The sequence below is a fragment of the Sciurus vulgaris genome (assembly GCF_902686455.1).
Source record: "Sciurus vulgaris genome assembly, chromosome: 2".
In the NCBI taxonomy this organism is placed as follows: Eukaryota; Metazoa; Chordata; class Mammalia; order Rodentia; family Sciuridae; genus Sciurus; species Sciurus vulgaris.
Window position 1 is genome coordinate 189076103 of NC_136462.1, and position 14356 is coordinate 189090458.

Here is a 14356-nt window from a genome sequence, read left to right on the forward strand (position 1 = left end):
CTTGGGGGAGAGAAAATGCTCACCTCTGTCCATCTACCTCCATATCCCTGAACTGCAGAGTAGTTTCTGGAAGCCACGTCTATCGGACAAGATCCTCTCCCTGGCCAGAGACGATAACCTAACTGACCTGGACGTAGGAGTTTTTTAAAGCACTGCCAAGGTTTGAATTTGGCTGGTGTCCTCCAAGGGTCCAGGGTGACTCAAGGTGTGTCCCAGGGGAGGGACCCTGTTGGGACAGAATGGAAAGTTTGGGAGGTGGATCCTGGCGGGAGGGCCTCAGGTCATCAGAGACATGCCCCTAGAAGGGACTTTGGGACCCCAGTCTGACTTCTGCTTGGCAGTATAAACTCTTACACACACACTGCTGCCCTCACTAAAGGCCAGATCAATGTCCTCCCTCTGCCTGATCTTGGACTTTGAGCCTCTAACACTGCAAGCTAAATAAACCTTTTTTTCCCTTATAAGTAGCCTGTCAAGGATTTTGTTATAGTGATGAGAATGTGACTAATAGGACCAGGATGCGGCTCAGTGGTAGAGCACCTGCCTCGCACGCACGAGGCCCTGGGCTCCATCCCAGCACCCCCAAAGTGCTAACTAACACAAGCATCTCCATGATTCTAATACGCAACTGGGGTTGGGAGCGGTAAAACCGCTCCTCTGACCTCCAATTAACCAGCCTGCTCCATTCCTGTCATTAACTGTGCTAAGGATGCCCTTCACACATGGGTTCTCCTGCTGGCGGGCCATGTGAAATATCGATTTAATATCTCCCAAGAAAAGAAAAATCTCAATGATTATATATCATTATACATAGAAATGATTTTTTGATAAAGGGTTAAAATATATTATTGAAATTAATTTTAAAGGTGACTACTAGAAAAATGTAAATTACATACATAGCTCGCATGAGATTTCTGTTGAAAAGTTCTGGTTTCAGTCATTTGGAGTTGGAGTCCCCAGTTACCTGCAGACAGGTAGGTATATATGTACATACATAATATATATATATGTATATATATATATATATATGTCTATCTTAGCGGACACAAGTGCCATCATTTTAATTTTAGAATTGGAAAAACTGAATCAAATTTAAAGGACCCTCTCAGGACGACATGACGTGGCAATTGTAGGCCACCATACCAAGTGTCCTTGACCAGTGCTCTCTAAGAATTAGAGAATATCTTCCAAGTTAAAGAGCTGTAAGTTCTCCGTCGAGTCTCATCTCCAATGGAGGTGCCGTCATTTCAGAGACCCAGGGGAAGGCCAGAAGACCTAGAATCCCCCAGAGGCAGGGAGGAGGCCTGTGGGCAGGCCTGGGACTCTGCTTCCTGCTGCAGAATGGACACAGACCAGCACCCCCTGGCCAGGACACCTTCCTACTTCTAGGACACTGTCTGAGGTTGGATGGGGACTGTCTCTGGGGAGCTGCCCAGAGGTGGAGAGAAGGGAACGAGGCCGAGCTCCCTTCCAGGGTCCACCTGCTCTGGAGTCCTCGCCTGGCCTGTTGCAGCTCACCTTCCAGCCCCATGGCCGACGCCCTCCACGCCCTACTCCCTGCCTCCTTCCAGACACGGCTTTCCATCCTCCCGACTCCCACTGCCTGGGGGTCCTCGTCACTGTCACCTCCAGGCTTCTCCTGCTCTCTCCTTTGTATCTTGCCCTTGCTCTCTAACCACCGGCCCAGGTCCTTCCTGGTCCTTCTCCAGGTCCTCCCACGTAGGACCAGAAGTTAGCACAAGGTCTTAGGGCAACCCACGAAAGTGTCATCAACAGATTTCAGACAGGGTTTAAGATGGAGCCTGGCAGGAGTGAGCACCAGGGAGCCCAGGGTTGGTGGCTCTTGTCCAAGCACACCACGGTCAGCTCAGGCGTGGCCGTTGTGGTGAGCATGCGTGCCCACGCCAGAGGCACCATCTAGACACTTCCATGTATAGGAGGCCCAGCTAGGCCGGGCTCTGACCCATTTCGTAAAGATCAGGAACCCAGCATCCCAGAGAAACAAGTCAGGACTCCCGCATCCTTGGGGACAGCAAGAATGACGGAAGCTGCAGGCTTTGGAATCAGAGACCTGCTCGGCAGCTTGTCAATGGGTCCACTTCCTGGATCTCTTCCCCACCCCCACCCTTCTAGTCCCAGCCTCGTCCACTCCCTCTGGCCGACTACATTGGTCCCTTCCCTGGTCCACCTCAGTTGACCAGCTGCTGTTGGCTGCCCGAGTCGTCTCGGTAAGATGCAGATCCCAACAGGTATCTTGCCCCCAGCTCCTGCGACGGCTTCCCAGTGCCCAGGGGTCTTGGGCCAGGCTCCCTAGAGAACAGATCTGAGACTGAGATCACACGGGGGCCGGGGGAGGGGTCTCGGGAAGAACCCTCAGGAGGAAGGAAACTCCAGAAGAAGGTGGACATGGCTGCAGAGGGCTCCACGGATCGCGCGGGGTCTTCTGGGCTGGTGTAGCCTCCAGAGTTGTCGGAATCCGAGCAAGAGGACCGGGCATCTGCCCTGGAGGGAAGCAGTGTCCAGCTAGCGCCGTCAGCAGCCCGTGCCCCTGGCAGGTGGGGGACGAGGGCCCATCCAGAGGGGCGCTTGAGGGTGTCCCCCGAGCCTCTCATACGATAATGTCCCAACTGCTCCGTGTGACCCACGCAGCCTCCCGAGCTGGGCCCTGCCAACGTTCCCGGCCCTTCCTTTCCCTCTGTGGTCTCCGCGTCCATCTTCTCTGGAACCCAGTGTTCTCTGACCTCACCATGAAGCCAGGTCATTCCCTCTGCCTGCCACAGCGGGCTGTCCCTGCCACCCCGTTAGCCCCGTCCATCCCACAGATCTTCCTGGAGGAAGCCCCCCGAGTCGCTGGGCCAGGCCAGCCCTCCCGTGAGCACCCTCCAGTTCTGCCTTCCCTCTAAGTCCTACGTCTCGCGTTGGGGTGAAGGAGCCCCTGCTGTTGGAGCTCGTGCTCCCACGCGCCAGGGCCGTTCCAGGCAAACTGAGAAGCTTGGTCACCCTAAGTTAGGGTGAGAAGGGCATTTCACATTAGCATGCTATTCAGCGTGTGCTGGGAAACCAGCTCTTCAGGAAAAACAAACAAACTCGGTTTGTAGCATCAGCCAATTTCCACCGTGCGAAGTCTCCCACCCTGGCTGGTCCAGATGTCGCGGGTGGAACAGCTACTTCGAAAAGCTCTTGAAGATTCAACCGCGGGCTTTTGTAAGCCAGTGGGAGACGGTCCCGGCACCCCATATTCTATCTGGACTCTCACCTTCCTGGTACTTGTGAATGTGCTACACAGTCGTAGGCACCCCAAGTCTGGTGGATGTGACACTCTCTCAGTCCTAAGGCCACAGCTGGAGCGGACCTTGGAGATCAAATGGTCAAGGTAACAAGTAATCGGTCACATGGGCCACCTCTTCCCCACCCTGTGTCCACAGCTGACATTGAGAATCTATCATGATGCTAAAGGTCCTCATGTGACCTCAGAGTCTCCTCACCACATCTCCAGGTAGCCACAGGCAACAGGTCAGTGCTACATATGAGAGAAAAACCACTTATCTTTAAGAGTAAGTATGGTCCAGCTCCCTCCTAATGCAGAGGAGAATCTTAGGCTCAGAGAGGTAGAGGGCCCTGCCCAAGGTCACACAGCAAGGCTGTAGCTCAGCTGGGACAAGGGTACAGCTTTCTTGCCTCACTTTGTCTTTCCATCTGGCCATCCCTTAAAAAACTGAGTGTCCCAGAGTAGAGTAGGAGCAAGGAGGGAGGACCATTTGGGATTCTGAGCCTCGATTCTGGGAAACTCCCCAAGCTCATTTTTGTGCTTTGAGGGCTTCTTATCATGTCTATGTACAGATCTTGTTTCTTGTTTCTATGTTGGGGAGGGAGACCTTTTAAAAATCACAAAAGTCATATATGGGTGTCTTCCCAGGGGAAGCCGCAGAAGCGGGGTCCCTCCAGCCTCCCGCTCACCAGGCAGACAGGTAGCAGGAGGCTGAAGGGGCCCCGTCTCTGAGAACTAGCACACAGTAGGCACTCCATAAACAGTGTCCAGCAGCTTCTGTCTGCTGAAAGCCCCTGAGATTCCTTGCTGTGAGCCCAGGGGCTGCCTCTGCTGTCCTCATGGCGAGGTCTCATGAGCTGATTTCACACCCCTTCAGTGAGTGCTTGGGCTGCATTAGGTTCCCCTAAACAATCCCAGGCCTGGCTCTCTGGCTCGCCGTCAAGGCTGGCACCGAAGTCCCTTCCCATGGCTTCCAAATGCTGCTGTCCATCAAAACTCCGCAGTGTCTGGTTTCCTGGGATCACTGACAGACAACCCAAAGCGGAGGGGCTGGCGGCATTTGTGACAGCTCCCGGGAGCAGGCTTGGGTTGCAGCGGTGGGTGACAAGTCCCCGTAGCCTGCAGGCTCCGCCACCCCCACATCCAGAGGCTGCTGCCCCGGATGATGCCCCACAGCTCACACAAGAAACAGAGGATTAACTGGGCGACATCGCCCGGGTGCTGACAGCCGGGGCCTGCGGCTTGGGTGGAAGCCCCTTTGCCAGGTCCTCGGTCAGCTCAGCAGCCTGAGGGCTGCCGGCACCAGAACTGATTGGGTGTGGGAGAGGCAGAAGGGGTCAGGGGAGAGCACCAAGGTTCAGGGGGCCCTGCCCAGGCGTCTCACCTGGATTGTCGCCTTCAGCGCCCTAAGGGCTCAACACCCACCCTAAGGTGCTAGGAACCACACAGCAGCTAAAGGAACCTCATTAAATAAGGAATCCCTCGAAACCAATCCGCTCCTGTCACTTTTACGGTCCTCGTTTTCCTCAGAGCAAAAGCCAAATTGTTACAAGGGCCTAGACAGCCTTGTGCCAGATCCCCATGTGTCCCCGGCAGGGTGTTATCTGGATAATATCGTTTCCCCTGTATGTCCCATCCAGGGCACACACTGCCCATCTGTCCTGCCACTAAGATGTCACACTTGGTCACGTGGTTAAGACGGCATTCGCTAACGATCCCAACTTAATTACAAGTCAAAGCAGGAAGAACGAGCTGCGAGCCCAGCGGCCTTTCCAGCAGGCCACCCTTGCCCCCTGCCGCTCCACATGCTCTGCAGCAGCAGCGAACACTGTTGCACAAGGTGGCCATGTCGGGCCCCAGGGGACAGTGCTGGAGGCCGGCTGCCCCTGGATTGCTCTGTGGATTCTGCAGGGCACACACTTGGGCCAGTCGTCTCTCGCAGTCACCCTGAAGTCGGGACCAGAAGTCACACAGGAGGGACGGTGGCCAATCTCACTGCCCACCTACTTGGTGGCTGCCGCTTGGGAAGGGATAAGAGGGAACAGGGACAGCCTGCTGGTCCATGCCAGGAAGCAAACCCGTCCCCCTCACCCTTCGCTCTCAGCCTGGGCCTCGGGAAATGAGACTCCACGTTCCTCCTGAGGGTGTGGCAGGCCAGGGCTAGTCCAGGGAACAGCTGCTGGTGGCACGGAATTCAGGGGCCCTGGAAACAGGCAGGCTTCATGAATCGCAAGGGCCTGCCTTGGACAGGGCACTCTGCAGGGATGTGGTCAGTCAGACTCATGAATCACAGAAACAAGGCCACGGAGAGGAAGAGCCATGTCCGCTCCTGTCCTGCAGAGGGGCCCCTCTGCTCCCCTGGAGCCTGCAGATAAAGCCAAGAAGCCACCAAGACAGCGACTCAGCAAGCTGTCATCCTGACCCCTGGCTGTGAACTGGGACATGAGATTTTCAAGATGAGGTTAAATTATGCTGATTCTACATTGGAAATGGAATCATGCCTGGCGTGGGTTCCGACGGCACTGGCAGGATGCTACGCGGAACTAAGCAGAGCCTTGTCTTGGCTTGTTAACTCCTCCAAAGTCAAAGCTAGTTTTTGGGCTCAAATTTTGTCCCAAAGAAAAAGACGACTATAGCTGTCCTTAGGGATATTGAAGGAAATAGAAGAAGGAAACATATATTTTGGCATTTTCTCTGTATCAGGTATTATGCTAAGTACTTTGTATGTATTATCTCATGTCAATGTCTCAAACATATTTTGAGGGAGATTTTAATACTGTAGTGAATAAAAGGATGTAGAAGTGCAGAGACGAAAGTCCCCAAGTGCGTAAATACCATGTATCTCCCTTTAGTAACATTGAAGTCTCTTAGGATCTGTATACTTCATTTTTAATAATAATCAAGAAATTTTAAATTAAAAAATACTTTATAATCTGAAAACCAAACATCAAAAGCTCACTAGAACTACAATTAATTAGTCAAGATAAAAGGCTTCAAAGTCAAATTGCAAAAATAATTGTATTTCCATAAACTCGCAAAGAAAGATTGGAAAAAAAATCAAATTCAAAATGCCATTTACAAAAATCACAAAAAAATAAAATACCTAAGCATAAAATTAGCAAAAGATATGCAAGTCATTGAAAACTGCAAAGCATTGCTGAGTGAAATTTAGGAAAACCTAAATAAATTATGATATATACCATGTTCTTGGATTGGAAGACTCACTATTCCAAAATGTCCATTCTCTCAAGCTGATCTATAGATTCAATGCCACTACAATCAAAACTCCAGTAGGTTTTCCTTCTTAAAAAATAAATCGACAAGCAGATTTTACAATGCATATGGAGATGGAAGATATCTAGAATAAGAGAATCTTGAATAAGGAGAATGTGCCCCTATCTGGGCACATTCACTGAGCTCCTGTGTACAGAGTCCCCTGGACTAAAATGAGCTTAAGTCATTAACTCTGGCCAGGAGAAAGTAAACTGACCCAGAGTGCAGAAGCTGGGGTTTGGACCCAGTTGTCAGAGATAAACATAGAAGTCTCATTTTTTCAGTGTGCAGTGATAACAATAAAGTACTAACACAGGCCACACTCTGTTCCAAGAGCTTTACATTTATCAAAGCATCATTCAATTCTCCCAAAAAGATAGGGTAAGAAAGAAAGTAGCCAGCACTGAGTCCGGGAAGGGGAATACTGTTTCACGATGATGTGGTTCTGTTCTCTGTTGTTGCTGATGTGTGTAGACATGGAAGTACAATGTGCAATACGTTACAGTTGGATTGCAATTATAAAAGTTTGAAAGCCACTAGTGCAGTAGGTGAGAGGATTTTAAGAAGCCTAAATAATATAAAGCATGTAAAAGTCTTAGCACAAAGCCTGGTACAAAATAGAGACTCAGTAAATGGTAGATGCAATTAGTTGTTACTGAGGTCAAGGTGAGCTTTGGGTGCATAGGGCCTGACACTTAGTTTAATGCTCTGCTGTCCCTGTCTCGAAAGTCTTCAATGATTTTGAAGAAGAGTCCCATATTTTCATTTGTGCTGGGCCCCACACATTATGTATCCAATCCTATTTTTATTATCATATATCATTTATTAAAACATTCATAATATGAACTATTTAATTATTATTTGCTATTATCAAGTTCCTCTCTGCCTCTTACTAATCAGAAGACCTGGAATAAGAATAACATACATGATCTGTCTCCATTTCCTCATCTGTAAAATAGGGTGTTATGGTTTGGATATGAGGTGTCCCCCAAAAGCTCAATGCAAGACAATGCAAGAAGGTTCAGAGGAGGAATGATTGGGTTATAAGAGTCTTAACCCAATCAGTGATTTAATCCCCTGATAGGGATTAACTGAGTGGTCACTGAAGTGGTGGGTGTGGCTGGAAGAGATTGGAATTGGGGTGTGGCTTTGGTATATATTTGTATCTGGCAAGTGGAGTCTCTCTCTGCTTCCTGATCACCTTGAAGCGGGTTGCTTCCCTCTGCCAACCTCTCCTACCATGATGTTTGGCCTCACCTCAAGCTCCAAGGAATGGAGCTGGCCTTCTATGGACTAAGACCTCTAAAACTCAAATAAACTCTTCCTCCTCTATAATTGTGCTGGTCAGGTCCTTTAGTCACAGTAGTGAAAAACATAGGGGTAGTAGCAATGTTTTCCCCATAAGACTGTTGTGAAGGTTTAAATAATACACCCAGTGTTAGGTGCCAAGAACAGTACCCGGTGCACAGTAAGCACTTCAAAAATGGTAACTACTGCCAGGTGTGGTGGCCGCACCTGTCAGCAGCTCTGGAGGCTGAGGCAGCAGGATCACAAGTTCAAAGTCAGCCTCAGCAACATAGCAAGGCCCTAAGCAACTTAGCGAGACCCTGTCTCAAAATAAAAAATTTCTTAGAAAGGGCTCGGGCTGGGGCTCAGTGTTAAAGTGCCCCTGGGTTCAATCCCTGGTACCAAAAGGAAAAAAAAAAAAAGTTAACTATTATTATTGTAAGCTTTATTCTAAAAAGTCAGTCTTGGGTCTGCTTTTCCACTGCACGTTTTGATGATTGGACTAATGGTTCTCGAATTTATTTGAGCATGGGATTACTTTTAGAAACCTTTAAGTATCTGAAAACCATATCGCCCAGAAAAACACAGATCATCCATGCACTTATGGACACATCTTGCTTGCAGTTTAAGGGCATTTCCCGAAACCCTGCAGCCAAGGCAGAGGTCCCGGGTCAAGACCACTGAGAGGCCAGGATCAGAGGGCCCTTCCGGTGCTGGAGGGAGCGAGTCTGTGGGGTAGGAAGAGTCAGCCCACCACGCCACACACTGCGACTTCAGGGCTGGGGTGTGCTGGCTGCTTTAAGTCAGCAGCTATTTTTAGCTTTGCTTTATATGGCCAGGGGAGGCATGAAGACTATAGTGGGGGAGGGGGCCGAGTGGGGGAGGGGATCGAGGGGCGGGCAGCAGGGTTTGGGAGGCTGGAGCCCAAGCTTTCCCCATCGCCCCCTTCCCAGGCCAGAGGTGAAGAGCTTAACCTGCAACCAAAGCTATGGCGGGCGAAGAGGGAGGCTCTGCGGACGTAGGAGGGGCGGGGCTTCAGGGAAGATGCCAGTCAAGACTTCAGAACAAACTTTTTGACCATGACCTGTAGGAAGAACTCAATTATACATCACACACACACACACACACACACACACACACACACACACACACACACACACACACACAACTAAACTAATTCTTTATCTGATTTTCTGTGAAATGCTCTCATCATTTCTATTCTAATCTTTCATTTTGAAGAGCATAAGTCCTGACCCACTAAATCAATTTCATCTTTACATCTTCAATCCGGCCACCCGCTCTTTCCCTGGGTGCCCAGGAGGCAGTGACCTGTAGCATGTACTGCCAGGTAAGGTGGGGAGCAGGAAATGCTTTTCAGTGCTGGGGATGAGATGCACATCCAAAGCTGGGCACAGTGGCGCACGCCTGTAACCCCAGCAACAGGGGAGGCTGAGGCAGGAGGATCACAAGTGGGAGGCCAGCCTCAGCAACTTAGAGAGGCCCTAAGCAACTTAGTGAGAGCCTAAGTGACTTGTGAGACCCTGTCTCAAAATAAAAAATAAAAAAGGCTGGGATGGGGCTCAGTGGTAAAGGGCCCCTGGGTTCAATCCCTGGTACCAAAAATAAATAGATAAATAAGAAAGCACACCCAGCCTTATCTCCTCTTGAGCAGCAGGTTTGGGCCTCTTGACTTGTGCGGTCTCGTCCTTCCACCTGGAGTCCTCGGCTCGCTCCCACACATACTTCAGGGCTCTGCCGGCCGCTTACTCCAGGAAGCCTCCCTGGATGGCTAAGCCTGGCTGTTCCCCACGCGGGCACCCTTAGCCCCTTGTCTGCCCCAGCGGCATGCCCAGCACCGCACTACAGCAGGTGTCCTGTTGGATCCTGGGTGGCAGCAGAGCCCGCCACTCAGTCCACTTCTACGCCTCCTAGTGTAGACGAGTAATTATGCAATGTGTATTAACTGAATAAATTAACAATCAGCAGTAATAATAATAACTACCATTTTTGAGTGTCCTCATTCATCCCTTGAGGAATCTCCTGAGGGTCAATAGGTCCACATCATGCATGAGGACATCAGGTGTGAAGGACCCGGGGTAACCCAGGAGGGCAGGTGACAGCCCAGGGCTGTCTGACTCCCAGGGATCCCAACCACAGGATCTTGTCCACATTCCTGCTCAGTGCTCCCCAGGATAGGGCAGAGGGCAGGTCCTTAACACACCCTCAGGGACCTGATGACAGGTTGATTAAAGAGATTTTCCGAAGCAGTGGCCACGTCTAATTTTGGGCAGTTACGCCTCATGTGTGGCTTGGGAGAGAGAATCTGTGAGGTTTCCAGGGACCCTGCCTGTGGGGCCATCTCATTCCAGAGAAGTCTGGGCCTCTGACAAACCAGAGCGGCAGGTCTTCGGTTACTGTCCTCAAGAGCTCCTGGGCACACCTGGAAAGCCAGGGATGCCCGGCCCATGTCCACAGTCCCAACTGGCGCTCACCCTGTACCGCGTTCACTCGGGGTCCTGCCACCCGAAGTTCTTACTGTGCCTCAAACACGCCATGCCCAGACCTGACCTAGCTGACCTTTGCCTCTGACTGGAGGCTGCCTCCTCTCTGGCCTCCCTGCTTCTGAGACCACCTTATCCAGAAACACCCCTCTCTTCCCTGTGCTATTTTTTTCTTTGCCACTAGTCACTTCGGGAATTCACACGCGTAGCTGTTTTCTGACTTATTTCGTCTGTTCCATGAGACGGGGCTCCTTGAGGACCTGGTCTTGCTCACGACTTCAGGCTCTAGAGCTTGCAGTGGGGCAGAGCCTGGCACAGCGCAGGTGCTTAGCCTCACGGGGTGCACAAGGGAAGGACGAACAGGTTTCTCACATTCCAATATTTTGGGAGATCCGCCTGTTGTTTGTCACGCTCACCTTGACCCCGCAACACGTGTCCCTGGGACTCACCTCCAGATCCACACTCTGACTCTCTCCCTGGTTTGGAGGGAGCGAAAGGGAAGGGAAGGGACACTGGGCACATGCCTACAATGCACCTTTGCACAGGTGACAGACACCTGTGAGTGCTCAAGGATCTCTTCGTTTTACAGCTACGGACACCGAGGCTGGCTCTCTGCTGTGTCCCCGAAGCTGAGCATGGCGCCCGGCATAAACATCAGGTGAGCTGAGTTGCACTGAGTTGGAGAGATTCAGCTAACAGTTCAAGGTCACTAGCAAGTGGTGGAGCCAGAATCTGTCCTTAGCACTGTCCAGTTCCAGCCAGCGTTTTAAAGTTGCCAGATGTGCACACCCCCAAAGACCCCAGAGAAGGAGTCTCCCCTGTCAACATCATTAGCACGCAGCCGGTCCTGGGGCGCTCCCCACTCCGACAAGCCCTCCCCCAACCCAGGCTGCGCTCAGGGTGCCCACTGGCCTCGGCGTGAGCCCATCTTGCAGACCCCTGCTGGCTTCAGCAATCCCCTGGCTCCCAGAACGCCCACTTCCTGTCTCCTGTCATCAAACAGGTGGACTGGTGACAAATATAATATCCTATAAATGCCTTCTGGTGCCCATGTGATTGTTTTCCAATTAGCCGCAGTTTTGAGCATCCCAGCAGCTGGGAACACAGCACGGGTTATACGGAGTGGGACAGGATCTGGAGGACCATGACCAGCAGGAGCAACAGACTTTTTCTATGAAAAGTCCATAAATCTGCAGAACATCAGGCAACACGGAGGACGTTATGTAGGACTTTCACGTAACTTACCACGACGCAAAATGTCGTTCTTTTGATTTTTTCCAAATAACTAAAATGTGAAACGGCTCTCAGCGCACAGGCCATACCAGACAGGCAGCGGGTCAGTCTGTGATCTGCAGTCCACTAGCCCCTGATTTAAACCAGGACTTTTTTTTTTTGATGCGGTCTTGCTACGCTGCCAGGGCTGAACTTCAGCTCCTTAACTCCAGCACTCCACCTGCTCAGCCTCCCCAGGAGCTGGGACTCCAGGCAGGCGCCACTGCACCCAGACAGCAATACTCTGAAAACGTTAACATGTTTACAGTTTGCCTGATGAGCTTGTTAAAACAGCTTCCTCCGCCCTTGCCCAGAGATTCTAGTTCAGAAGATCTGCAAGAAGCCCTTGAACTTGCATCTATCTGCACCTGGCGGACAGATGGCGCTGATGCTGTCCGTCCGCTGACCACCGTTTTAGCAGTCTCGATGTTCTGAAGAACCCCATGTCATGAATGAGGACACCGAGGCTCCGATAAGTGAAAGGTTTCAAGTCACACCAGCAGATGAGGTCATGATATCAGCTCTGCCACCTCGCAGGGCTGTTTTGCCACAGAAGACTGTTTTCTGGACCCACAGTTCTTCTCTTGCTCCTGAGCCCTGGTACAAGCTCCCCTCTCTGCTGGGATGGTCCCCACTGCCACTCCTGCAGTCACCGCTTTCCCATTACACTGAAGTCAGGTGTCACCTACTCTAAAGTGTCCCCTGCCCTCCTCAAACCTAACTGTTCTCTGTTCTGCCACAGCTCTCCCTGTGTGTTGTGTATGGTCATTTCTGAAGTCAGACACTCTTCACATCGAATCCTTTGTACAATGCCTGGCAAATGGGAAGTACCCCAGAAATATCCACTGGATGAAAGAATGCATGGAGGCTGAGGCAGGAGGACTGCAATTTTGAGGCCAGCCTCAGCAATTGAGTAAGACCTTCAGCAACTGAGCAAAACCTTGTCACAAAATCAAAAATAAAAAGGACTAGGGATGTAGTTCAGTGAGACAGCACTCCTGGGTTCAATTCCCAGCACTGGAAAGAAAAAGGGAGGGAGGGAGGGAGGGAGAGAGAAAGGGAAGAAGGAAGGAGGAAGGAAGGAAGGAAGGAAGGAAGGAAGGAAGGAAGGAAGGAAGGAAGGAAGGAAGGAAGGAAGGAAAAGAAAAAACCAAGAGTGGGTGGTGGATGAATAAAAAGGTAGGTGGGTGGGGGTAGGAGTGGCAGGTCACTGGGTGAGTGAATGAATGAGTAGACACGTTTCATGATCTGTTACTTGAAAATAATTTTTAGGGCAACGTAGAGACCAGACTCCAGTTCTGCTAGAACCTAAGCTACAGTGTAGTCCACAATTGCTTACATGCCTAGCATGCAAAGAGCAGTAGCGGCGTTTTATTGATTGTGCCTTGTGTATTTGTATGATAGGCGTTGTACTAAGCATTCCTGCCGGCCTACTCAATACACCCTTTATTGGCCCCACCTTAACAGGAAAATGGATGCTCAGAGAGGTAGAGTAGCTTGCCCAAGGCCACACAGCAGATTCCATCCTGGCCCACCTGCTTCTGTGCCAACTGCCCTCATTGCTCCCACCCTGGTCAGTGCTCCTTATCCTCTGGCCCCACCCCAGCTGTGCAGGCCCCAGGGTGGGCTCACCTCCATCTGCATAGGTCTCGGTGCCATAGCCATCCTGCAGGCCGTTGTTCCAAGTGCCCTCGTACTTGGCACCGCTGCTGGTGCTCTGCCGGGTTCCATAGCGCCCCTTGAAGCCATGTGTCCACTCACCCTTGTAGAGCCAGCGCCCCTTGGTCTCTATGCCCAGCCCGTGCCTTTTGCCCTGGCTCCAGTATCCCTCGAAGGTATTTCCGCTGGGCCAGGTGTAGACGCCCGCCACTTCGAAGCCAAAGTTCCAGGAGCCTGAGTATTCGCCCTGGCCCTTGGGGCCAGTGCACAGTCCATGCCCGTGGGCCTTTCCCCCCTCCCAGCCCCCACAGTACGCCCCGCCATCGTCAAAGTCGAAGCGGCCCCCGCTCATCTCATCCTCGCCAGCGACAACCTCCCCGTCCTCCAGCTTGGGTGCAGGGGCGTGGGGGTACCTGACACTCTCCAGGCACCCTCAGGGCTGGGCCTCCAGACTCACCACCATGCCCCGGGAGGCGGGATGCAGAACGCCAGCGGAGGCTGAAAGAGTCCCAGAGCCAGGTCAGCACGGGGGACACTGGGCAGTGCCATGCCTGGGAGGCTCCTCAGTCAGCCCCAGGAAGGAAGGCTGCCTCTCGCAGAGGAAACAGGAAGGAAAGACTCAAAGTCCCCACAAAACGTCCCAAGTCTGGCTTCCATGAAACCCAAGGAAAAGCGGTCTGACCCCTTTAAGAAGAGAGTGAAAGGGGTCGGGGTAGAGGGGTCCCACTGGTTCAAAGAGGGCGATCCCTGGGCGGCAGCCCCAGCGAGGCCAGCGCTGGCCCCCTTCTCGGCCGGCAGTGGGTGTGCGGGCTGCGATCTCCCGGCGCGCTGCCCCGCCCCTGCTCCAGCCCTGCCCTCCTCCTGGGACAGAAAGGTCAGTGTTGCCCTAACAAGGCCATTGGATCTCAGAAGCGGCTCCCAAAATAACCCCCCGGCCAACCCAGCCTCCTTCTGAGCGGGAGGGAGGGTGTTTCAAGTGGCGCTAGTGGCTGCAGACCCCGGTGGTGGCCGGAGGGCTGAGGCAGGAAGCCGACAGCTAAGTGTGGACAGCCCCGGCCCCTTGGTGTCCTGTGTCCCCAGGGCTAAGAGCTCCCTC

The 14356-nt window shown here is 52.0% G+C and overlaps 1 protein-coding gene across 1 annotated transcript in view; it reads right to left on the reverse strand.

Annotated features, from left to right (window-relative positions):
• JPH2 (junctophilin 2) overlaps nucleotides 1-14086 on the reverse strand; it is a 63338-nt gene extending 49252 nt beyond the window's left edge. The window contains exon 1 of the mRNA XM_079126915.1: nucleotides 13234-14086. Coding sequence (XP_078983041.1) covers nucleotides 13234-13612 — 379 coding nt within the window. The 5' untranslated portion in view covers nucleotides 13613-14086. The remainder of the gene's footprint in view (nucleotides 1-13233) is intronic.
• Between the last annotated feature and the right edge of the window lie 270 nt (nucleotides 14087-14356).